General features: G+C 41.7%; 2 protein-coding genes across 13 annotated transcripts; one reads left to right on the top strand and one right to left on the bottom strand.

Annotated features, from left to right (window-relative positions):
• Positions 1-183: 183 nt before the first annotated feature.
• On the bottom strand, positions 184-11,801 carry tars3 (threonyl-tRNA synthetase 3). Of its 2 annotated transcripts, none has more exons than XM_020080125.2 (19): positions 11,149-11,801; positions 10,628-10,708; positions 10,267-10,454; positions 9,888-10,011; positions 9,672-9,796; positions 9,212-9,329; positions 8,225-8,289; positions 8,019-8,097; positions 7,753-7,899; positions 5,926-6,024; positions 4,496-4,662; positions 4,239-4,401; positions 3,946-4,083; positions 3,529-3,606; positions 3,333-3,433; positions 2,041-2,145; positions 1,768-1,840; positions 1,533-1,647; positions 184-559 (listed from the first exon to the last, which is right to left on the bottom strand). In XM_020080125.2, exons 1-19 carry the CDS (start codon positions 11,467-11,469, stop codon positions 411-413), a joined length of 2,436 nt encoding a protein of 811 aa, XP_019935684.2. In that variant the 5' UTR covers positions 11,470-11,801; the 3' UTR covers positions 184-410. The 2 variants fall into 2 exon arrangements, with proteins under 2 accessions (XP_019935684.2, XP_019935683.2); XM_020080124.2 differs by having other exon boundaries at positions 10,267-10,451; positions 11,149-11,500.
• On the top strand, positions 11,712-24,870 carry ulk3 (unc-51 like kinase 3). 11 transcript variants are annotated; one of them, XM_020080133.2, is made up of 19 exons: positions 11,712-11,847; positions 12,058-12,211; positions 12,519-12,577; positions 12,768-12,899; positions 13,184-13,324; positions 13,564-13,684; positions 13,944-14,039; positions 14,271-14,414; positions 15,075-15,157; positions 15,982-16,137; positions 16,338-16,443; positions 16,594-16,634; positions 16,816-16,918; positions 17,334-17,398; positions 17,702-17,780; positions 19,133-19,173; positions 21,759-21,806; positions 22,023-22,086; positions 23,782-24,870. In XM_020080133.2, exons 4-19 carry the CDS (start codon positions 12,801-12,803, stop codon positions 23,796-23,798), a joined length of 1,404 nt encoding a protein of 467 aa, XP_019935692.1. In that variant the 5' UTR covers positions 11,712-11,847; positions 12,058-12,211; positions 12,519-12,577; positions 12,768-12,800; the 3' UTR covers positions 23,799-24,870. The 11 variants fall into 11 exon arrangements, 10 of the variants coding, with proteins under 10 accessions (XP_019935692.1, XP_069366492.1, XP_019935686.2 ...); XM_069510391.1 differs by having other exon boundaries at positions 12,488-12,577; XM_020080127.2 differs by having other exon boundaries at positions 12,488-12,604.
• Positions 24,871-26,624: the final 1,754 nt, after the last annotated feature.

The following is a 26,624-nucleotide window of genomic DNA, read 5'->3' as shown; positions in this document are numbered from 1 at the left end:
ACTTTCAGTGTTCCAAACTATAATTCTTTGCACTTCACTGAAACCTAATGGCTAAAAGCATCTTCTCAGCACCATGTTGTTGCTGGAATGAGTGAACTCATTTTTAGCCTCCAGGATGAATGCATGGAAGGCTGTGTGTCAACATATCACTTATGTTGTGAAATTAAAAGAACAAAACACACATTTGGAAGATACAATTTATTTTTCTACTGTTCTCCATTGAGACAGACATTTGAGAAAATAGACCATGGCCAATTTCACATTCACAAACTTTCTGTACTACACTTTCCCAGTACCACCTTTTTTTGTGCTACCATTTCCCCTGTACCACCTCGACATGTGCCATCATTTACTGCTCTCCTGGCAGTAGTTCACACGGTGAGGTATTTAAATGTGAGCCTTCGTCTTCATCAGAATTCCTCCTCTGCGTTTCGACAGCGAGATTGTTTGAGCATGGTCAGGCGAGCCAGCACCTCTGCCACCGACAGCTCTCCGTGGACTTTGTTGTCCCTCGTGCGCACATTGACATTGTTAGTCATCTTCTCCTTCTCTCCGACAACTGCCAAGACACAATATGATATAACAGCTTGACATGGCCCAAGTCACAGCGCGCACACACGTGCACACACACACACACACACACACACACACACACACACACACACACACACACACACACACACACACACACACACACACACACACACACACACACACACACACACACACACACACACACACACACACACACACACACACAGCAAGCCTAACACATTCTCTGCTTTGCGCAGCTGAATTCAACAACTGTGGGTGGTTAGCCAGCCTGGAGATCCATTCGCTTTGTATTCAAACCAGTTAAAGTGTATTTTGACTTCTGAGTTCCTAATGGTAAATCTGCAGACAACCAAATAGTTAAAGACGTAATCAGGTTTTCATAGTTTGCTAAAAATCGCATTTGCTTTATATAAACATTGTATTTTGGACATTTACTGCAGATGGATTTTCTTTTTGTTTCTCGTTTTTTTTGGGGCATGTTTTTCCAATCATTTGTTTGCTAACTGCTTAGAGAGACAGGAAATGTGATGGGGAATAGAGAAGGGCATGTCATGCAGATCCTCTGGACAGAAACCAAAGCTTGGACATTCAGTTCTGCAAGTACGCACCTTTACCTTTAAGCTGCTGGACACCACTGAATAAATTTTTTTAAATAATAAATGCCACACAACGTTTTACACAATAGTAAAAACTCTGAAAATGATTGACATCAGTATAAAGTTTATACTCCCTGAAGAGAAGGGTTAAAGCATGTGCAATAAATGCATACATTTTGTGTGGTGTGTTCCTTTTAAACTTGCAGCCACTTAAAACCACATGTAGTCCATGTCTTGTTTCTTAATTGTGGTGATTCACAGTGACAAAAAATGTACCACTTCTGTATACTTTAAGTGATTGCAGGAAACCCTGTGAGCAGCAAAACGGTGCTGAAAATGCTATCTAAACCAGCGGTCAGTCAGTGTTTACCCTTTTCTTACCAAGAATGAAGTTGTATTGGGCCAACTGTGCATTTCTGATTTTCTTGTTTAGAAGACAACCAGAATCCAGGTCAGCCTCTGCCATGAAACCAGCTTCTGTAAATTGCTTACACACCTGATGGATAGATATACCATTCATTAATGTACGTCCCATCTGTATTCTACAATTCTGAATGCAGTAGATAATTATCGTCTCTCCTTAGATGTGGTCGAGATGTGGAAGCAGGAGACTCACCCTCTTGGCGTAATCCTCACAGGACGGGTTGACAGGCACTAACATCACCTGACGTGGAGACAGCCACAGAGGCCTGGTGCAGGGACAGAAGGGCTTAAATGAAACTTGAAACGTGTAAATGTGATAACATTACCAACACACAACACAAATGACACAAACCATCTGATACCATATCAGGAATGTGGACAATGGTTAATTGAAAGATTTGTTTTAAAAGTAATGACATTTTAAACTAAAGCTCCCAAATGCGAGAGCAGGCTGAAAACAACTCACCATTTCCCTGCATAGTTCTCGGTGAGAATGGCAATCATCCTCTCCACTGACCCCAAGATGGCACGATGGATGATAACTGGTCGGGCTTTGTCATCCCCATCCTTCCTGTAAGACACAGCAAAAGAACGAATATTAAGGATTCTTGTGAAATAGGTCAGGATGACTCTGAAGTAGTAGGATGTATCACTGATGGTAATGAGAGTGAGTACCGGACTGTGGTGGACAACTTTCTCACATGGAGCTGTAAAAACCACCTTCAGCTCAACGTGTCAAAGACAAAGGAACTGGTGGTGGACTTTAGGAGGTCGAAGGGGACAGGGACCCCTGTTACCATCCAAGGGATTCTGAAGTATGTAAACTAAAATGATTATTGGACTTTCAGATTCATTATTTTTCAGCACTATTTGTCTTGAATCCAATTCCCATTAGATTGGTAAAGCACAGTTTCTTACAAAAGAAGTTTACAGTGTTTTAAATGACAGTGAAACAACTGTACAATGTTTCACCATTAACACTGCACATATTCCAACTGTATCTATCAATCAAATTTTATTTGTATAGCCCATATTCACAAATCAAAATTTGTCCCATAGAGCTTAACAAGTTGCAACATCCTCTGTCTTTAACCCTCAACAAGAGTGAGGAAAAACTACCAAAAATGCAGAAACCTCAGAGAGAGCCACATTTGAGGGATCCCTCTCCCAGGACGGACAGAAGTGAAATAGATAGATAGATGTACTTTATTGATCCCAATTTGGGAAATTATTGGATCACAGCAGCAGGTCAAGGGCATTTCACAAAGAGTAAAGAACAAAAGGCTAAAATACAAGAGACGAAAAAACAGACAAGGGGCAAAATTGCAGTATTTGTTTGAAACATGACAAAAGTAATAAATGTGAGTATAAGATAGATGCAGCGTGTATCTACCAACCAACTGGCCCTAAATCTGACTCTAAAATGTATCAATTATTTACCACTTTGGATCATTTTGCTGATCTATTCATTCTATGTGTTACAATGACCGATGCACAAGCCACATTCTCTCTGCTGCTGTATGTGATGCATGTTATGTTGCCATGTTTACAGGCGGTTTCTGGTGAGATGATAGATTAACCAGTCATCTGCTCAGTGAATTCAAATTTGCATGTGACTCTTCACCTCTTAAGTGCACAACTCTGGGGAACAGAGCACACACTGAGACATCTCCCTCAGAAGGAGATTAACATATAATCCTTGGTGCAGTAAAGCACACAGACTGAGCAGTGTGTCAATGTTTTGATTAGGTGACTCACCCCACAAAGGTCAGGTTGAAGCGGATAGGCAGCTGGAAGTCCAGCTGAATGGTTGCACACTGGTGGTAACGTCCAATTGCATCTTTGATCTTAATGTCAATCTGCAGTGGCACAGAAAGAATTACAGAGCTTTCCAGGATATGGGGGAATTAAATTGATTTTGCATTTGGCAGGAAATATCAAGACATGTTCTGACCTTGGGTCCATAAAAAGCGCCGTCTCCGGGGTTTAGTTTCCATGGCTCCCCAAACTCGTTCAGGCTGTTCTCCAGTTGCTGTGAGGAATAGGTCAGCATATAACTTAAATCCAAACAATGAAAAGCAATTACTATGAGGCAGGCTAAATTGTACCGAAGAATACAATTAAGTGCAGGACTTATTACTGGACATAATAGCAGAAATCAACACACCACCTGGAGCAATTCAAAAGAATTTCATAAGAACTTACACAGCAGGGAATGAGCTCTTTCATCCACAGAGGCCACTCATTTATTTGCTACAAACTAAGTTGTGGCAAAGTACTTTTTCATAATTTAAGGACAAATTCAGATCTTGAGCGATATTTTTTGTGATTTTATGCCACAAATCAATATAATATACATGACACAGTTTACCTTCTCTGCCTGGTTCCACACAGTTATATCCCCCAAATATTTTTCTGGACGAGTGGAAAGGTGAAGCTGGAAGGAGAATCCAAACACATCATAAACACAGCGAAGGAAGTCCAGACAGCCCTTCATCTCCGTCTCGATCTGGAGCACAAACAAAAAAAGAATACTCAGAATTTACGACATGGTGAGTAAATAAGTATGTACTTGTTTTTCCCAAAATGTTTTCATGAGTTCAAAAAAGAAAGCATTCTCTTCTATTGTCCCAGAAAAGTGTGAAACACTCCTGGTGTGGTCACCTGGTCCATCGTGCAGAAAATGTGGGCGTCATCCTGCTGGAAGCGCCGGACTCTGGTCAGGCCGGTCAGAGTTCCTGACAGTTCGTTCCTGTGAAGGACCCCGAGATCTGCAAGCCGCAGAGGAAGCTCCCTCCACGAACGAGGCCTGTGGCTGTACATCAGACTAAAGGACAACCACAGAGAAGGAAGTTAATGAAATGCAACATGTATAAAATATAATCAGGTTTACAACATTTGATAAAACACTCAAAATTCACCAGTGCCCGGGGCAGTTCATTGGCTTGAGAGCAAAGACGTCATCTTCCACAGGGAAGGAGAACATGTTTTCGCTGTAGTGCTGCCAGTGGCCAGATGTCTCCCACAGTTTACTATTGTAGATGTTGGGGGAGGCTACTTCCTGAAAGCCTCTTCTCCAGTACTCATCCTAGAAAAACAGTTAAACCACATAAACAGGCTGAACACGCCAGTTGGATTGCAAAGGTAACCTGAGTTGAGCTCAATCATGACTTCTGGCACAAAATCTGGAGTTGCGTTGGAAATCGGAATTTATGGGCTTTATCAAATTGTTGTCCTTAGGCAGAGTATTGTACAGTTGTTGTGTTTAGTTGTCAACAATAGAGGAGTGATGTCAATGGAGAATGTAAAGGTCAGTCAGCTTTTCCTGAATATATATGATTCCCTGGATGCCATGTGCTAAATGAAAACATGCTGCATTAATGCATTAAAACCCAGGCTCAAAAGGCTGGACATGTGAGCACATTACCCTGCACAGTGAGTTCTCACCATTAAATGTTTTAGTGATAGAGCCATAGGGGGAAACACATTGCATGCTGGTCTTTTTCTGTTGCATGCTTTTCACAGCATCCGAAGTGACGTGATAATTATCTTGCACAACTTCTGTCCTATGTATGAGAGGCCTTCTTGGCTTTGTCTGGTGTGTTGGTGTATGCTGTGAAAGTCTTCAAGATGTCAACACTTCTCTGTAAATACATCACAGAGACATGTTCCTGAACAGCCACTGAACATGGCAAAGGAGTTCAAGTTACTCCAGCTGATTCTTCCAACACCATTGTGATGTCATGTGATAGGTCAATGCCCCACATATGAATTATACACGCCTGGCAGCTCGTCTGGTATGCTCTCTAACAAATCCAGGTAAAGTGAGAGCAGAGGATGACATTTCCAACATACTCAGGAAGCGACTGACCGATCACAACAGAATGCACCAGCTGGCCAATCAGAGCAGACAGGGCTTTATCAGGAGGGGGGTCTTCAAGAGAGGAGCTAAGCTTTTCACAAAGGGGCTGAAAAGATGAGGCGCAGCAATGGACAGTATGAAGAAAGTGATGTGATATCTGAACTTTAGAGGATTTAAATCTTCCAAAATGAGAAGAATGAACCTGAATATAATAGAGTATAATATGTCTCCTGTAAAATAAGTTGATGGAACCCCAAAAACAGTCAGCACAATTTATGTCACAATTTGAAAACATAAAAAACTGAACCAATAAGCATACTGTTAACGCTAATGAATATTTATACAGTATGACTTTTTGTAAGAGTGAAGATAAAAAAACGATGAAGGCTTCTGAAGCACACATAGGCACATGAAACTGAATTCTCCATCTCAATTATAATGAAATTCACTGTGACTAAAATGGGCACTGATGAGCAGTTAGCCTTCTACCTTGATGAACTCGATGAGTGTGTTGTAGATGTAGGCCCCGCGTGGCATGAAGAAACAGCTGCCAGGGCTGAGATCATGGAAGAAGAACAGCTCCTGATCCTGTGAGGCAGACAAAGGAGACTTTTTAACGACTTCACACATTCTTTTTGTCTGCAGGTAGAGTGAAAGAGAGAAACTCAACTAAGCACTGCAGGGAGTTGTCCAATCATCACATAATAGTCCATCTGTCAGTACCTGACCACTGAAAGAAAGCTCAATTGAGTCAATGGAGAGAAAGAGAGTGTGAGTGTGTGGGGGGGTTGCAGATTGATGTGTATTTTTAGTTTCCTTTAAAAGTTGAAATGTTGACATAAATTGACATGAACTGAATCAATCCTCAACAAACAAAATGGATGTGTAAAGAAAAGCTGTTGCCTAAGATGCAACATACGCTGAGGCATCAATGGGACAGAGCCATGCAAATTATTTTAAGGCAATAGCATTTTCTAGAAACTGAACAACTATCAGTTGGACTATTGCTTATTTGTTTTGGACATGTGACTAGAAATATTGCTAACACAATTCTAGCAAGCTTCGTTCAGCTTCCTTCCTTTTAAACAAATGGGTTTATGGGTCTGTAGTTTTGATAAAATAGATTTAAAAAATGAACACAACTAGTGCAGCTTATGCCACAATGTGATTAATCTGACACTGACTGTAAATTGACTGATTTTCAGAGTGCAGCAGTGAAGAGGAACCTTCAGGTGGAACAGAATCTTTCTGTCTGACAGCACAGGTTAAGCCTGAGATCAAGCTAAGTTCTTTAAAAATAAAAACAGACCAGGACTGCTAGACTGGAGGGACGGTACCCATGGTAACTTACATTGTAACTTACATTGTAACTTACTGTTAACTTGCTTTATAGAACAGGATTTATTGGAAATGAGCCTCAGTTACTAGTGACTTTACTTTAAGAAACACCCTTCATGAGACCACTTTAAATTCACAGAGCAGTGCTTTTATTTCCCCATGTCAAAAGTAGTGAGGTAAAACATGTTGGATCTGTTTTATTAGACTGACACACTCGGATCCCTGCTGGTGCACCTGATGGGATTTTTTTCCCCCCCAATATTTGTGCTATTGAGTAACACAACTACATCTAGACATTTCCAGAATGTTGTGGGTTGACTGGGGTCACACCATGGAACGCTATATTTAAAACAACATGCCACTTCTGTCACCTCCCTCCAACTGGCTTCGATCGCAATATCCTGACTCTTGTGTTTAACGTGGAACTGTGTTGTAATCAGTGCGGATTGAGGTGCTGCCTTCTGCGTCTCCCATGCTGTGAAACCAGCTGGGGCCCTCAGATGATTCACAGTTGTCTTGAAAGTGCAAATAGAAAAAGGAGCACAGTGCCCTCAGCTGGTGTAAAGCAGTAACAGACAATTTAGTCCAGAACAACGTGGTTTTCATGTGGATTTGAAACTCTTGAATCTGATTCATCCAAGTTTGGATTTTCCTTTAGATGAAAACCAGTTTTGCCTGAAGATTTTTGGATCATAGAATTATGCGCAGTCAACTCAACCTTTTTGGAAAAGAGGGCTTTACAGTTCATGTCTAGAAACTATGTTCTTGGTCCAGGTTAATTTCAGCCTTTCACCACATCTAGAAAACCACAAACCTACTCGAATGAGGAAAAACTCCTCCACAAACCTCTAAGGAGATGTGTCAGCTGTCACATTATACAATTACAAATCAAAATCCACTTTGTACTGGGTTTCAGTTTCTGGTTTTAGGTCTGAGCCAGCTGGGTGGGCTTGAACATGACTGCCTGTAGTGACTCACTTTGCCAATCTTGCGATGGTCTCTATTCTTGGCCTCCTCCTGAAAGCGCTCCCACTCCTTCAGCATCTTGGAGTCGGGGAAAGAAATCCCATAGATCCTCTGGAGTGTTTCCATATCGGAGCGACCTTCCCAGTAGGTGGAGGAGTTCTGATGACAGGGGGTGGAAGAGAGTTGAATATTGACATTACTAGACAAGATTGCAAAAGATTACTTTAATAAAAAATGATTAACATCAAAATTAGACCTTGTGTTTGTTTTCAGAATACCTTGTAGATCTTCATGGCCTTGATCTTGCCTGTGTGTCGGACATGGGGACCTCTGCACAGGTCAATCAAGGGCCCACATCTAGCCAGCATTCACAAGACACAGTTAGCTTTTCAAGGCACAGAAAAAGAAAATCCAAAACTACAACAATATCTCAAATGAAAAAGATCCAGTCACTATTTCTTATTTTCACTTGTAACAAACTAACCTGTAGACTGTAGTTGTGGGGGTGGTGACTTTCTCATTCAGAATGCGACACTTGAATTTGTTGTACTGAAAGATACAAGTCAGAAGTTGTTCTGGGCAGTAGGAATATTCACCACACACAACATTGTCTTTGTTGATTAAAAGATTCAAGAAAGGTATTACATTACATTTAGCATATATATATATAAGTGCATATATATGTATATATATATATATATATATATATATAATTTTTTTAAACCAAGGTGTATTCTGAAGAGATGTGTCTTTAGTCTGTGGTAATTGGGAGCTTGTTCCACCATCTAGGAGCCAGGACAGCAGTTGAATGGTTTGCTCACAGTGAGGGAGCAGCAAGCCGATTGACAGATGCAGAGCGGAATGGACGGGCTGGGGTGTAAGGTTTGACCATTTCCTGGATGTAGACTGGACCCGAGGCATTCACAGCATGATACGCAAGTACTAGTGTTTTGAAACGGATGCGGGCAGCCACTGGTAACCAGTGAAGGGAGCGGAGTCGCGTGAGTGAACTTAGGTTGGTTAAAGACCAGTCGAGCAGCTGCATTCTGGATGAGCTGCAACAGTTGAATAGCACTAGCAGGTAGACCAGCCAGGAGGGAGTTGCAGTAGTCGAGGCGTGAGAAGAAAAGAGCCTGGACCAGAACCTGTGCCACATTCTGAGTGAGAGGGGACATATTCTCCTGATGTTGTGCAACATGTATCTACACGAGCCGGTTGTTGCAGTAATGTTGGCAGTAAGAGAGAGTTGACTGTCGAGTGTCACACCCAGGTATTAGGATGTAGTAAGACTGGGTCAGAGTGTAAATAGAAAATCAGTTTTTGGAAGTTCAAGAAACTGGCAGGAAAGGACAATAGCACCTTGGGGGTTTCCAGTATTTTTCCACAACTGGACCACACCACTCTTACTTCTCCCAGACAAGCAGAGAATTCTTTGCTGAGAGAGAGCCAACATGAGCGTTCATATTCTCACCTTAAACATATTGAGCAGTGTCTCCTTGCTGATCTCCAGCCGCTCAAAGGGCTGTTTTTCCTTCACCACAGCCTTACACAAAGTCTCCAGGTCCCCAAACTCAGTGCTGGACACTCCCCTGGAAACAGCAAATGTGTTCCACTCATTACAAGTGCTCATGGTCAAGGCTACTCTGACAAGTAACATGATGTTTATTTAACCAATCATGTTTGACATGATGATGTTGTGAGAGAACAGTACATGCTCTGTTGTAAACCTTCTTTTTAGCTCCACAAAATTAACACTTAACTGACTCAGTGCACAGAAATACACAGTTAAGAATAGAATGTATAAACTTGTGCCAATTCATAAAAATCTATTTACTTTTTAAAAACTATGCTCAATGTCTGTTAAATGTAACTGTTCTGAAAAGTCTGGCCAGAGCAGCAAAGACATTGACAGTGAAAATACGTCTGCTCACTTCTGTCCATCCAGGAACATGTCATAGTAGAAGCCATTCTCGATCGGGGGTCCATAACATAAGCAACCTCCATAAAAACGCTCCATTGCCTCCCCCAGGATGTGAGCACTGGAGTGCCAATAAACCTAGGACACCGAAGGAAGGTTGATTTACAGATCACAGACATTTCTGTACAACTAAATGAATCTCTTTTTTTTCTCCATTATTTGTACTCACAGCCTGAGCATCGTCGTTGTCAAAGCGCAAAATCTCAAGAGAGCAGTCGTGCTCGAGAGGTCTGTCCAGGTCCCAAAGCTCCCCGTTCACCCGAGAAATCACAGCATTGTCAGCCAGGCCCTGGCTGCAAGACCAATGCAAGATATTTGTCTCAGCCATTCTGTGTCCACATTTTACAGAATGATTCTATTTGTTACATAGAAAGGAAGGTGGGGGTGGGGACACGTGAGATAACATAGATATTTCTTGATCAGTCACACAACGGAGATATTAGTAAATAGCTAAATAATTCATTAATTGATCAGACTGGCAGCTATTAGCTGTCGAGCAGTTGCAGATTGGACATCGGATGATTGTGAACAGCTGTTTTGGAACCAACCTGATATCACAGGCACACTGGTATGGTGTGGTGATCCAAGCCTTGCCTGCCACCTTCCGTCCGTCTGGCAGCTCCACAGTGATCGGCTTGCTGTCTGCAGCTTTCTTTGCCAGCAGGGCATCACTCTCCCTCTTCAGCTGCTCATAGAGGCTGAGGCGCTCTGCGACGTATCCAGGCCACGGCTTCTGCTACAGGGAAGAATAATAATAAAACACTTGAGATTTTGGTTGTGCAAGTGTTGAACTAGAGGCCAACATTGATTTATTTTGTGTGAGGAACTGTAATATGACAACTTATGTCCACGTTAGTACAATAGGTGAACAGTGGGGACAAGATATCCTCAGGGTCCTGTAACAGTCACCTCCTTTGCGCCTCCATCTCCTTGTTTCTTCTCCTTCTCCTTCTTGTTCTTCTCAACTGATTTGGTATCAGGAGCTGCAGGCTGTTAACAAACACAATCTTTATATATACAGAGAGCTCTTTTAACAATGCTTTAAGATACTTTGCATATGTAATAAGTAATGTTTTGATGGAGGCAGCAGGAGGGGGGCCTCAATGGAGTAGAGGGTATGGGAGGGAGTGAGGTGGGGGGCCTGGTTGTGGAGGGATTTGGGAGTGAGAAGGACTTTGAAATGGATCCACTGTGGGACAGGGAGCCAGGGAAGTCTCTTAAGGACAAATATTTTATTTGTCCTCTTTGTAACAGCTGTTATAGGTTATATATAAGTCACACACACACACACAGAGAGAGAGAGAGAGAGAGAGAGAGCGCGTGTGTGTGTGGGGGTGTGCTGGTTCAGAGGCCCCTCACCCTGTAGCAGCTCTATAACAACTCGTCCTCCCTCCCTGACTATGTAAACGGGTTCACAGTCTCTGTTCTACCTTGTTGTCAGCTCGGTTGTTTGTCTGCGGGTCTCTGCGGGTGTTTTTCTCCGGGGCTGTGCCGCACTTGGCAGCATGCTGTCTCCTGCCCTGCGCCCCCTCCAGCTCCAGCTCCGCCTGCAGACCCCGGCGGAGGTGCAGCAGCCGGTACTGGAGCTTCTCGTTCTCGGCCCGCAGGTTCTCCAGCTCCGGGGAGACAACCGCGACACCGGTGGCGCACAGACCTTTGCACAGTCCATCCCGAAGAGCGGATATTTCCCGGGTGAGGAGCCGAATCTGCTCCTCCTGGGCGGTCAAACGTGCTGCCAGGCACTCGGCCATCTTTAAAAGACCACCACGACCACAGTTAACATCCGGTGTGGGTTACTCGAAAAATAAAAGCCCTGTTGACTCAAAATGTATAAAAAGATATTTATAATCACTTAATTTAATATGAATGAATACTAATTATATTTATTTATGATACTACGAGTGTCCATAAATATAATATTAAAAATCAGATGATAGTGAATGACTTATCTAATTAAAGTGGTCAGGTGGACTGTGATTGGTTGATCATAATGCTAGCTGCTAGCCTGCTAACGTTAGCCTAGCTGTGATGCTCAAAGCAGGGCTGGAGGAGAGCAGCTCATGTTGTTGTTCCGGGTTGTCGCAGCTTCCGGAAGTAAGATCATGTGAAACACTGAAGCGAAACTCCAGGTAAAGCAAAATAAATTTAATTCACATTACATTTAATAATGTTAAGTTTGATCGGCCTCACATATAATAATTAGACTGTTTTCCGAACTTGACTAAAACAATAAGGGATTGTGTCTGTTGCTGGATTGTGTGCACAGTGGATATTTGAACATGAAGGGAGAACAGTGATTCGCTAAAATGTTTTGAAACGAGTCCTCCCATGATGTGCAGTAACCTCTCAGCGACGCCAGGAGTCAGTGTGATATTTTCTCCTCCGTTCTGCGGTCAGCTGATCTCTGCAGTGCAGCGTGTGTCCAGCCCACATCGTCCCTGTGCCATGTAAACACTCACCCTCCACTCATGTGCTGCATCTGTTAGCTCACAGGTACGTTTCAGCTACTTCCGTGCGCATTCTTTAACATATTCAAAGACATCAGAGAGGTTTATCGACTTCAGAGTTTATTTTTTAGTGGACTAACATTCATAGCTGTGGGAGTTACATACCAACAAGCTAAATGTACTGTACAGCCACCAAAGCCCAGCGAGGGCCACATTAGCTCGATTAAACTTAGCTCTGAAGCCCTAAGAGACCAGATTCTGTTCAATAACATGTCATTTGATAGTTCACTGTGTCAGAGGGTCTGACCTCAAGCTGTCACAGAATTACAGACCCTCTATGTGCCTGCACGCAGCCTCAGATCCTCGGGTGGAGGTCTGCTTGCTGTTCTAAAGCCGAGGATGAAAACGAAAGGTGACCGTGCCTTTGCCATCAGGGCCTGTCAGTGACTTCTTTCAAATCATCTTAAAACCCACTTTTATAGACTTGCTTTCATGTGATACTGTGATTTTATCCTTTGCTTTTTACCTTTTATTTTTATTGTCATTTTATTGCTTGTATGTGTTGAAGTTTTAATTAACTTTTTTATGCTTTGTTGTCAAAGACCTGCTTGGGGAATTCGATTGATGTTGTCGACATGGCCTCAAGCTTTGCTCCTCCAAAACTGGCAGACTTCATCCTCACAGAGCGGCTGGGCAGTGGTACCTATGCTACAGTCTATAAAGCCTACAGGAAGGTGGGTTAGTGTGTCATATGTCACGTTAAATGTTTGATGCCCAACACTTAGGTTCCCAGTACTTTACTGACTTAATTTATAATGCTTCATTAACATTGACATTTCAATGGATGTGTCACTACTAAATCTGCTTTCTGCCATCTCAAATGTTGCCCTTAGGCTTTAAGAGCATGGTCCGCGATGAGTCTATTATCAGATACCACTTGCTGGCATTATTTTAAGCAGGGTTAGTATGTTGGTTAAAAGTGCAAGTTGAAGTATACTTTCTGAATGTGATGTTGCAGGGCGACAGTCGAGAGGTGGTGGCAGTGAAGGTAATTGGGAAGAAGACACTTAACAAGGCATCTACTGAAAACTTGCTCACAGAGATTGAAATCCTCAAGACGGTGCGTCACCCTCATATAGTTCAGCTTAAAGACTTTCAGGTAAGCTCATTTATATCTTTTAGTTTTGTTCTCGCTCTTGCAACAGATGTGTTGTGAATAAAGATATATTTCTTTCCATTTAAAATGTCCCAAAGTATTTTCACTTTGGTAACAATGTTGAGCATCTGTCCAAACAAGCTATGTCTTAATTTATAGCCATGACATAAGAAGTCTCAAAAGAAAATCAACCTACTTTGTCGAGATTGTTTCTTTTCAAAAAAGGAAATCTCTTTCATTAGTGGGATGCTGAGAACATTTATTTGATCTTGGAGTGGTGCTCTGGTGGAGATCTCTCCCGCTTCATCCGCAGTCGCAGGATTTTAACAGAGAGCGTGGCTCGACGCTTCCTGCAGCAGATAGGTGAGTAATTGCCAGACCTGTTTTACAAATGCATCTGTTTGGAGTTAGTTAAGAGGACTTACAAATAACTCAATTTCAAGACTGGTAATCAAACGTGAGTCAAAAGTGAACTTCAGGGTTTGTGTCCTGTTTGGATTACTGGAAATAGGTAACGATGTAATATATACTCAATAATTTATTGCAAGTATGAGTTCGATGATACAGGCAGAGTTTAGTATTGCTGTTTTCTCTAATTGTGTATTTGTGTCTCAATATACAGCCTGCGCTCTCCAGTTTCTCCATGAACGAAATATTTCACACCTGGACTTGAAACCTCAGAATATTCTGCTGAGCGGCTCTGCCCTCAAACTAGCAGGTGATCTTGTGTGCCAGACACAGAAAAAATACTACTGTCATGCTATTTGAGCTCCTATCTGTGCAGAGTTAACAAGAATGAATACGAGTTTCTAATGTAAATGTCATATTTGTGCACATTTAATTATGAACATTTATATAAATGTAGAGTTAAACATGAGTTTAAGGCATTTTTAGGGGGATTTCATATACTGGGACCTCTCCCAGTGAAAATGTTCTGATTTGCTTTTAGATTTTGGTTTTGCCCAGTACATGTCACCCTGGGACGAGCAGAGTGTCCTGAGAGGTTCTCCTCTGTACATGGCTCCTGAGATGGTGTGCCGACGCCAGTATGACTCCAGGGTGGATCTCTGGTCAGTTGGAGTCATTCTCTATGGTGAGTACTTTGACTTTAATATCCACCCTTCGTATAAATTACACACTACTTCACACAGATACCAGAGTGATTCAATTATTTCACTGCCAATATTTCCATGGACAGTATCTATTTGTGGCATAGCATGACTATCCCTGATTAATAATTTTTTGAATTATAAAGGGCGTATCAGTTGATTGGCGGAGATTTGAAAGTGCTCACTCAGTAGGTCACAGTCATATTATAAATCATAAAATGGAACCCTGGCTTGCTCCCCCTTTTATTGTTACAGTAATTGTGAAATATTAATACAATAGCACACTAAAGTAATTGCACTGTGTTGAGTGACAATGTACCATATACAATATAATCAGAGTAATTACAGTCTCTGTCAGTCACATGCATCGAATAGAACAGCATGTAATTCATGAGAATGTCTCCCTCGTCAGTCGTGGTTACTACATTATCATATGAGTATTAATTGGTTGGACCACACACATTTTCAAACTCAGCCTTCATTTTGATGAAGTTCTGTGACTGTATGTTTTCACGGTTTTAGTCAAATCTGTCAAAAGATTTATAAACCGTCCACTCACAATGCTCAAAAATCTCACCCTATTCTGTAATCAGTGCTGATTATCTGTTTCAAAAGTCTACTCAGTTATGTTTCTATGGATGCAGAGGCGCTGTTTGGACGAGCACCATTTGCGTCAAGGTCTTATTCTGAGTTGGAGGAGAAGATCCGGAGTAACCAGCCCATTGAGGTAAGTGTCGATGAGAAATGAGTTCCTCCGCAGTGAGAGTGTTGTAGTGAGACGCCAGCTGTCCTGCAGTAAAATCGGAATGAGTCACCGCTCGCACAGTGTTTAATAAAAGTAGCGTAAACCTCTGAAAGACCATGATGAGTTACATTCTGGGTAATTGAATAGATCAAAACCAAAATTTAAGCATAAAGCCAATATTACATTTAGTTACAGCAACTCTGTGCCACTAAAGGGTCTTTTCATTTTGCTGTTATTTTATGCCAGGATATGTAGATTGAACATTTGTGAATGTTCACTGTAAAACCACTAGATGTCATGCTTCCTCAGTTTGCTCCTGTTCCACTTACTAGCAGTGACAGTGGAGGCACTCCACTGAAATGGAGACTTCATGCTCCTCGCCAATAACAAACTCATCATTTACAGGAAGAGACTGGCTCATTTATTCAGTTAAGACTTGATCTATAATTCAGATGTTTAATTAACCTGTACCTGTAATTTTATGGTATAAAAGTCTATTTTAATGCTTAAACACATCAAACAATTATGTCTCTAGATTTTAAAACTTCTGCTAGGAGTTAAAAGTTGTTGTTGTGTAAAGGATAACTGTACGCTTGCAAAATGTTGGAATTCTTGAGCCAAACATTAGGCTTGCACTTTGGATTGCATTAGCATATGGTCCATTACCCAGGGATTCACATAGAAAGTTTTAAGGTCATCTTTTGACAGGAGGTAGTGATGTGAGACTAGACTTCTCCTGGCAACAATCTGCTGTCCTTTTCCTGTGGATTGAGTGCAACTTAATAAGGTCGTGTTTTGTGCTTGAGCTCCCTCCTGGGGCCAGGGTATCCAAGGACTGCAGGGACCTTCTGCTGCGACTGCTGGAGAGAAATCCAGATGTCCGGATCACCTTTGCAGAGTTTTTCACCCACCCCTTTGTGGATTTGGAGCACATGCCAAGTACAGAGAGTATAGTGAAGGCGGTAAGAGAAGAAGAAGTATGTGTTGGCATGTGTGTGTATTTTCTAGATAACCGTGGATGATGAGTGTGTGATTGACTGACTCTGAGCACATGCACATATGTGTTAGAAGGTTTGCATTCATGCCTAACCCTAGGTTCCTTCACTCTGGAGAGTAGCTATCGTTTGCATTCAGTGATGCCAGTTCTTATTTTCTGTTTCAGAAAGAGTTGGTTCTGCAGGCTGTTCAGAAGGACCAGGAGGGGGAGTGGTCTGCTGCTCTCTCTCTGTACTGCACTGCCCTCGAGCACTTTGTCCCCGCTATCCACTGTAAGAGCAACAACCTCTCTCATATCCTGTCTGTGGCTTAAGCCTTAAAACAATGCACTGCCTTTGCTCCACCATAATACACTGGTCAACTAAAGTCAGCAGACGTAAAACCAGGTCTAACACCGACCTCTCCTCTACACCCTTTTCCAGATGAGACAGATAGACAACGTAAAGATGCCCTCAGGCAGAAGGTAGGCCTGAAAACACTCCCTGCATTCACATTTGGATTACTTTCTATTTTCTATTGGTCTTTTTTAAATTCCAGTGGCTTTCACTTGGAATGAAATCTCCTCTATGAGAACCATATGGTCTGAATGGAGAGCATATGGCATGGTTGATGTGATTGACTCAATCTAAGAGGACTTCCCGCAGGTCAGCCAGTATGTGTCCAGAGCTGAGGAGCTGAAAGCCCTGGTGGCCTCAGACAACAGACTGAGCTTTGAGGAGGCCCGAACCTCCAGGGATGTCCTCCGAGGTAACGCACACAGCTCAGTGCAGAGGCAAGGACAGGATAGGTGCTGAATGAGAGGACAGCCTGAGAAATGATATGTGTGTTTGAATCAAACCTTACTACACTTTCCACTGTGTAATTTTTATAGTAATGAAAACTCACACCAAACTGCTGTAAACAAGAAAGCAAAGATTTCTGATCCTTTTTTTTCTTTATAAGTCATTTTTAATCCCATGCTTCAGATCAGACAGACTTGTGATCAATGACCCTGTTGCTCTGAAATAAATATTAAGAAATCTTAAATAATCAAAGTATCATAAACACTGGAATCTTAAGATACTGCAATGGACATGTATTACATACTTTCCAGACGATTGTACTTTTACCATGCTTAACAATAGAACTCAAATTAGTTTTTCTGTTTTTCTTACTCTTTCAGAAATGTCTCGGGGCCAACCACGGCTGCTGGCTGCTTTGGAGATGGCCTCTACTGCCATTGCTAAGGTTAGAAGGGTTTATTGCTGGATGATGCGACTGCTATATAGAAGGCAGGGTGAGGCAGATGTGATTAAAAAAAAAAAGATAGGATACAAATATCTCTCTTTCAAATGTTGCTTTTTCAAACCACATTTGGGTGAACCAAAGCATCTTGCGCTCATAGCTCATTTGTTGTTTCATGTTATTTTTTTGCCTCTGCTTTTTACAGACAAAAACTGATGTGTGAAAAGTATCAGGGTGACCCAAGTATCTCTGTGGTCTTAAAACATTTGTGTTGTGCAGCCCTGCTTGATTTTTATTCCCTTGTAGGAAGAAAACGGGCTGGATGAACATGAGGCTCTGGATCTTTACCAGCAGTGCCTAGGAGAACTACTGTTGGTGCTAGCAGGTAAATAAACTCCTTTCTAACATTTTTATACAAGATGGCTTTATGCCACTCCACTGTAGCCCAAGATTTGGCAGTTTGTGACTGAGTTAGAAATTTAAACCATAATTTAATTTAAATAATGTTTGATTTATTTTGAAAGATAGAGGTGCATGAGGATACAAAGTGAATTAGTAAGTGAGTAGAGAACCAGAGGGCAGGAACCAGAGTTACAGCCAGAAACTGAGAGACAGGTGAAGAAAAGAGAATAATACACAAGGGAAAGGTTGGAAAAGACATAATGTATTGGATATCCAGTGAAGGTATGGAGATACATTAAGGGAGACTTAAGTGCAAACAGAGAGAGGCAAATAGAAAGAGACTTTGAGCTGGATGTAAAAACGACTGGAAAATTACAACTGATGTAGAAAGAGTGAAAGACAAACTGACAGAGTGAAAGTAAAGTGAAGCAATAGGTTTGGACAGGGACAGGGACACTTAATAAGGCAGACAAACAGACAGACAGAGGCACTATAGAGGAGTCTTCAGTGACTCTCACTGTGGCCTGGCGTTCATTAGCCCGGGCTCATGAGCTCATCTGGAAGATCGGCCTAATGGAAGAGGTGGGATAGAGCGATCCACATGTGGCTTTGAGTCGGAATGAGACCTGGTGCCAGCTCCCTGTGTGTGGTATAAGAGCCCTGCCATCTGCTTCCCATTCATGCAGCACACTTCATTTCTTTGTGTTATTGCACACTGGAAACAAATAAAAACTATTATCTTACTAATGGATGAGAGTATCATATCACATCATTCAGCTCCGTCCAGCCAGAGTCCACTTATTTTATAGTGTTGAGCCCGAGAAATTGTTTGCAAAATTTGGACTGGGATAGTTAAATCTAATTTTTGAGTGTGTTTATTTGTTAAGAACCTCCATCTTGTCAGTGGATCCCACGCAATCCCAACCAGCCTCCCTCTCTGCTGTCAGGGAGCCTGGCTGTGTGGCACATAAGATAACCACCAGGGGGATTGTGGGGAGAAAACATTGGTTCTTTGTTTGGCTTGGAGCTCTTTGTTGTACAGCTTCCCCACATGCCTTTGCCAACAGAGAACCCTCCTCCTCCTCCTCCCACCCCCCTCTTTTCCTCCCTCTTTTCCTCCCTCTTTTGCTCCCTGTCACTCTCCCCTCCAGGATAACTGACTGTGAAAACATTGGCCTACATTAGAACCATTTCCATCCCTGAGCCCCCAGTCTGCACGCCAGAAAAAATCCAATCTAGTCACTGAGTAGGTGATTAGGTGGTGGAGTGACTCTGTCCTGCGTTGCTCTGCTCATTATTATTGTGTCTTATTTTGTTTCTCTCTTGGTGAGCCAGCTGAGCCCCAGGGCCGCAGGAGAGAGCTGCTCCACGGTGAGGTGAGTGTGCAAGGACGGAAGGGTTTCTGGTTGAGTGCTCACGGTAGGAACAACTTATCTGTCACCTCCAACGAGCCCCCGGCTGTTCACCTAGTTAGGAGAGCACGCTAGTCCATCACATAACCCATGAGCCTTCGTCCTGCAGTCATATGTGCGTGTGTTCAAATAATGTAATCTGTCATCTGTAGAACTGTTTCATACACATAAATCACTGTCCACTTTATAATTAGATACTTAAAGTGGCTATAAGCGATGGATCACATGACCACTTGTGTGTGAAAAGATTCCCATGGAGTGAAGTGGAGGATTATCCGTCTCAGTCTGTCCCTTCAGCTCTGCAAACTTAATAACATCTGCTCTTATTGATCTGCTCACTATGTTCATTGTTATGCACCAAAACTCCAAGGCAAAGTCCTTGTACGTGAAACATTCTTGGAAATGAACAAGATTCTGTTTCTTTAAGCTTTATGCAGAAGAGAGAGAAAGTTAGCAACTAACTGTTGTTAGCAGTTATTTCCCTCAGGAGTTTGAGGAAAGAAAAAAAAAAAGCTCAAACTGGAAGAGCACTTGGAGAGCACGACCCTCCACCAAGGTCGATTGGCCAGTTTACCATCATATTGCAAGTACGTGTATTGAGGTCAAATCCAGGTCTTTTTATCCACTTTACATTTCACATGATTTCTGCATTTCTTGAAAAAACACAATGTTAAATGAAGTGAAACATCTGACAAACGTAACTTGATGAACTGTGTTACAAAAAGCATTTTTGGTTTAGACTGCATAATATATTGCATATAAACATTATGTTCCAATCAAAGAATAAAGAAATAAATAATAATAACCTTTAATATACACCAGTATATATACCTGTGCACCAACCTTAACATATTATATACATTTTTCGGAATCAAGACCCTGAATAGCAGCTAGATATTTTTTTCAAACAAACACATGTCAAACACTTGTGCATGCCTGCCATTAATGCTGGTAGACCTTTTGTTTTTGTGCATTATTTAACCAGCATCTAAGTCTATAACAGACTACAGTATTTCACCAACAAATAGGGGGGTTGAGTGGGCCTCATAGACCTCCCTATTTGAAGTTTTATGGGTGCTTGTCTTAAGTAAATTCAGATGCGGCTGTAATAATCTAACACAGCATTAGAGAGACGGGGGGGTTTGATCGAAAGCATGTGTGCATGTGAGAACCCAAAAGAACCAACACATGCCACCATGTCTGGCCTCCACGTGCGTTCATATCAACTGTAGAGCTCACTTTAGCCTTTCAAAGCTGCAAATCACTATCTTGACTTCTCATATATGAGACACAGGTTTGATTGAACCAGTGTATGTTAACTTAATACATATCCTGTGTTTCAGTAGACGTACATTGGGGTCCAAAAGTCTTAGACGATGGTAAATGGTCTCAGACGTTTTTACCCCAATGATGTTCCATGTTACTCTGTATATTATCAATGTGTCCTGCTCACTCTTGTAGATTTCTTCCACAATGGTTGTACGTGGTGATTAAAGGAGTTGTGATTAAAGCGCTGTGGCTACACGAGGTTGGGGTCAAGGCTGGATACTAAAAACCTGTGGTCACAATGATTATTTACCACAGAGGACGTGTTTTAAAGGGGCATTAAGCCATCAGTTTAGGTCTCCCGTTATTACGACCTCAGAAGTCGCTGCAGTAATACCCAGAGAGGGGATACAACTAAGTATGAAGTTCAGCCAAGAACTTTCATCATCACCAGAGTACTGATTAAAGTAAAAAGGGCAGCCTCGAGCATATGTTGACAGCAGTTACTACTTGCAAATGTGTACCATATGAAATGGTTTGAAAAAATAACAGAAAGAGCCAGAAACAGAGCTGATCATTTTAATCTGATTTGGATGTGGACGTCAACATGCTTTTTAAAGTTTTTTTTGTTCCCTGCTGCACATAGACAGTAAACAAACTCAGCTCAGAAAACACATCTGGTGTTTTCCACAATTTAAAAAGGGATACATGTGGACCGAATACTTAAAGTGAGGATTCTTTAATCAACTGCATTCATTATTTGATCTGACCACTGTTTGTCTTTAATACATACACTCTCATCAAAATACTTTCAGGGAAGCATCTGATTGCTCCCATCCCGCCTCCAAATGTGGTCTGGTTTGACTGGATCTATATCCAGTCTGAGTGTGTTCACACCATGGTTCACAGTCTATGGTTCACACCTGTATTTAGAGCTGTCCACTTGAGATCAGATCACAAAAACCACATGTTAATACCAGGTGTGTACGATGCCACAGCCTCCAGCTTGCAACCCATATGCAGTAATAGAGATTGATATAACTACACACATTTTAAAACACCACAGTTGACAGGATTCATCAGAGAACCATGCATATCTGTGCATCATGTCAGTCAATCCAATAGTTGTTGAGTTATTTGGAGAGTGATTGACCAGCAAACCAACAGAGCCATCCCTAAAGGCACACAGCAAGCTTAGGGGGAAAAAAAGTACGGTAGGAAACATATTGCCAAAGAAAACCAGTTGTTGTAATTAAATTTATTGGACTTTTCTGTCTCACCAGATTAAAAGTCTTATGAGCAGAGCTGAATACCTCAAAAAACACATCAAGGTAAGCATGTGACCCCTAAATTGTGTCTCAGAACACAGAACTTATTTCATTTGAAAAAAGATTTGTGTTACATCATTGTAAATCTACATCATCTTAATACCAATATTCCTGAAAACCCTAAATCCCAGGCCTTTGTGTTTGTATTTATCTGGCCATATTTTGCTGCTTGCTTGTTAGTTATAGGTGGATTTACTTGCATATCTTTATTATAACCAGATGCAGGAGACTCAGAGAGACGTGTCTCTGGATCGAGAACCTCTTGCCGACTCTGTCAGAAGCTGTGAGTTTCCCTACTTTTCAAACTTTTCCTCTGATGTGCTGAACCTGCAGGCAGATATGTGACTAATATGTGGAGGTTAAGTGAGGAATGGTCTTCTAAAGTCATAATGGGATGTCATTTCAGCGAACATTTTTCCACTAATAAAATATGAGCCATTCTCTTTCTGTGCCGGCCACTCCGCAGGACTGTCTGGCTCTTTGATTTCATTTCAGTGCAGCCCAGGGCCGCTCTGTCCTCTGCCCTCTTGTAAAGACTACCTTGTGAAAGTGAGACGTAGTGTGAGCAAAAAGTGACTTAAAACACAAACAGCACACACCGTCACTTTATTCCTTTCACATATTCACAGCACATTATTTAATGGAAAGTTTTAATGAACTTAAACTTAAATTAACCACTAAACTGTATTCAAACCAATTTATTATTTATATGAATTGCATTTTATAACACTTCCCTAGTTGTAAACTATATGCACATATTCTTGTTCCTAGTATTTTCTTGCCTCAGCCTCGAGATGGTTAGAGGATACCTAAAGCCGAGACAATATCCTGTTCCCAGCAAGAAATTCCTAGGGAATTGTGAATAAAAAAAAATTGGTATGGGGGAAGGGCACCAGTGACTCTCAAGGCCGCTCAGGTTTCCTGAAGAACGTGGCTTCTTATTCTGCTGCTGTTATTTTAATAAAACCACAGAGCAGTCAGCCACGCTAGCTGGCACTGATCCAGCAGCAGCCAGACAGGAGAGGGTCCCAGCAGCGGTGGGAGTGTTCCTGTTGACCTTAGACTACACCAAAATAAGATGAGAAGGTATTCTGAGAACATCACACTGTGACTCTCAGACTGCGTACCTTTCTGATGTCACGCTGCAAGTAAAAACGTCCCAGACTCATTAAGCCCTCACAGACTTACATCACCTGCATGATCAGTGTATGGACCTGAGGAGCAAAGACTCAGAGCTCTTCAGAGAGGTGTTGTCACGTTGAAATGTGTTTACAGTACTTAATCTATAAATGACAGTATGTTTTAGATACTGTACGTATATTCTCACCAATCTGGTTCAGTTTATTTAGCAACTAATGGAAGGGGACCATGTAGCTCATTGAAAAATGCAGAGGACTGTTGTAATATATCTGTCTAGTTAATGCAGTATTTGACAGTTAACACAAGAAGAGTGCACCTATGCTGTATACACAATTTAGCAGGATCATAGTAAATACATATGAAAAGGAGGAAAACTAATTTCTTTATAATAATGATAATAATGATGACATTACTATGACATTACTACCCTTATAAGGGCTACTTTTTTCATTATGTCAAAGAAAGATATAGTTAATTAGAATGCATTTAAAATCACTGATTTGATTGATTTAGAGGTTGATAGAATAGGCTGAGAGAAAGTAGGTTAAGAGAAAATGTCAAAACAGTTTTAATCCACATTATGTGTAAAGGAACACAGTAATGTAACAGTAAGTATGATAATCCAAGGACCAAGCACTGACCTGTTTTTGAGTGGGACATAATTTGTCCTAAACTTATAAAATATTGTTCTGTATAATTGTGAGGGCAATAACAGACAAACACTTCAGAGAATGACTGGTGTGGTTTTTAAATTATAGAATGAAATTTGAAATTGTAAACGTGTTACATTCTTCAAAAAAAGTGAAGCCTAACACAACAATCACTGCTTTCTCCTCAGCCTGCTGTTTGCAGTGAGCTTGAAGCGGACCAGCGGACCAGCGGGGATACTCATGGACTCAGAACTTCCACCTGACCAGGTTTCTGTTGGAGCCAAATCAAATCTGCATCACACCTCACCCTTACCAACTCAATGTGTGCGGGTGGGATACTGCAGTCAAAGGCAAAATATGGTCATGGTTGCCGGAAGTATTTCTATCAGATTATTAATATTTGGAGGAATAAAACTGTTTGGCTTGTAAATTACTAAAAATAGATAGTGGAATCTGAATTTGCACACTGAGGTGAATTTGAAAGTTTCCGGCTCTTGCGCTACACTGGTGCACTGCTTCGCCCAAATCCCTCCTCCTGACACACCATTGATATGTAAATGAAGGACAGCTTGTACAACAATACCACACTGACATGGTAAACAAGTTAAACTGAGACAGTCATTCAGAAAAACTGAGAAAACCTGATGATACAATCAAATATAAACTGTGATGTTAGGTATCATGAGGATTTTGAACTGTAGTATTAAGAATATTATATCGAGGCCCTTGCAAACATGCACACACTCCCTCACCCCCCCATTTACCCACTGCCTTTACTGTGGGTCAACCACAGGCTCACCATGCTCTCTCCACTGATGGAGCCCTCTCCACCACTATGAGGGGAAAACTGGAGAGGTGCGGCCTCTGCCTTATTTACTCTAGACTTGCATTTTCTTAGGTTTGGCAGTGGACGGGGATTTGAGGGATACAGTAAGTTGTGGCGCTCAAGGAAAGCCTTATAACTGGGCCTCTGTGAAATAGTGAAAGGCTTAACAGTGGTGGTAGGCTGATAATCCACGCTGTTTTCAGTCTTCACGCACTGTTTTCATATTAGACAGGTGAAGTGCTTGAAAACTGTGAAAAGGGAGCTGTACTTTGTGAAAATCATTTTGGAGAGAATACCTGAAGCCGAAGTCAAATGAGGGAAAGTATAAATACTGTGTGTCATCTGACAAGACTTCCGCACTGCTGTTTACTTTAATCTTTATTTGAATGTTTATACAGCTGTGATTTTATATAATGTATTTATTAAATGAGAAATTCAGTGGAAAATAAAATGGCAGTCTCTGGCGTCTCTGTAGTCTGAAAGCTCTTCAGACGTTTTGTCAACAGCGCAGGGCAAACGCTTTCAGAACCTATGGAAAGATTTATGTGCTGTCGGGGGAGCAGCGCTGCTGTTCCCTTGCCGTCGTCGTCATCATCTGGAAGGCCGCTCTGCAGTAACAGCTGGCTCGGCTTCATGAGGGGAGGAGACAGGAAGGCACGCCGGGGAAAGTAAGGACATTTTATAATTATATGATTTGTATGGAAGTCAGGAAAACTATGGAAACTAAATTCACCAAAGTCTCCAGAACTATGAGAAACACAAAGAATTTATTAAAAGAAAATGATCTTGTTTCCTTCAATCGTCACTAGCTCCTCTGCAGCTCATGACAGATCCAGCTCGTGTCACTGCACCGTGACAGTCACACTTCTTTCACTGATGGCTCAAAATTAGCCCATACTGTAGCACTCAATGTATGAAGAGTAATGTAACATTTAGTCAGAGTTAAGCTCCTAAAAACCGAGATATTAAAAAGTGAACCATTTTACAATGTCAAAGACAGATCTTCACTGGATTAGCATCACCACAAATATGAAAAGGATCAAGTATAAAGTAAATGACTGTATTTATATGGCACCTTTCTATTCTCTCTACCACTTGAAGTGTTTACCATAACTCATTCACACACACTGATAATACTGCATTAGGGGCAGTTTGAGGTATCAGCATCTTGCTCATCATTAGACGACCACCTGCTGAGCCATGTCGCCCTAACAGATCAGTTTTAAAGGGGCACTGGGAGAAAATAACCCTGATGATGTCATAGTGACGTCATCAGGGTTTCGAGCTACAACTTGATCAACAGAAAGCCTGTGTTACAGACTGAGGATTTGGAATTTGTGGATGTTGTGACAGTGGCTACATCCAAACTACTACATTTTAGTTGTCAAACGCATCACTGGTGTTACGTTTTCACCTGCCGTCCAAACTCGAGTGTCTTTTGACCTGTTGTACTTTGAACACTCCAGGGCTTTTTTGCAGTCTGGACAGGCAAAAACAGAGATGTTGGGAAATAATGTCACTCTCATTTGCTTCCTGATTTGTTTTCATCAGTCATGACCATAGGGTGACAACTTGACTACCAGCGCAGAATGCAAAGTGTAAACCCTAAAGCCGCTTTCAGACATGACGTGCAGGTAAAGTCCGGAGTTGGGTCAGCAAGTTTACCCAGACTTTGCCTTTCACACATGCACAACGCAGCGGGAACAACAAATCCTCCACATTATTCAGGTGAAAGGTGGAGCAACAGATAGAGGCAGGAAGTGATGTATTAATTCTGCTGCAGAGATCACATGATTTAGTTTACAGCTCTTATCACCACAAACTCTTCGCATCTTTGTCAGTGTCTTCTACTGACATGTATGACACCACCTTTTCACCACCCCTCCCCTCACCCGCTTACTTTCTACAGACTTTGTATAAGGAGGCCAGGTGGAGAACGTCCGCAGAAACTGCTGAGACTCTCATTATTTCCATTCTCACATGCGCCTCCTCCAGAGAAAATATAGAGGATCTGTGGAATTCAATGCAAGTCTGAAAGCAGCTTTAGTAACAGTTCAACTTCACTGTCAGTTAAGAAAACCTTGCTTTTAGTTTTCATCATTGCTGTTTCTTGTTGGCACTAGTTGCTCTAAGTATGCAACCATTTGCAGAGGAGATAATACAAGTGTGGACGTAGATCGTTTTCGTTTTAAAACAAAAACATAT

This window comes from Paralichthys olivaceus, chromosome 1, assembly GCF_024713975.1.
Source record: "Paralichthys olivaceus isolate ysfri-2021 chromosome 1, ASM2471397v2, whole genome shotgun sequence".
Taxonomy (NCBI): domain Eukaryota; kingdom Metazoa; phylum Chordata; class Actinopteri; order Pleuronectiformes; family Paralichthyidae; genus Paralichthys; species Paralichthys olivaceus.
Note: the sequence above shows the minus strand (reverse complement) of the source record. Positions and strands in the feature narration are given on the sequence as shown.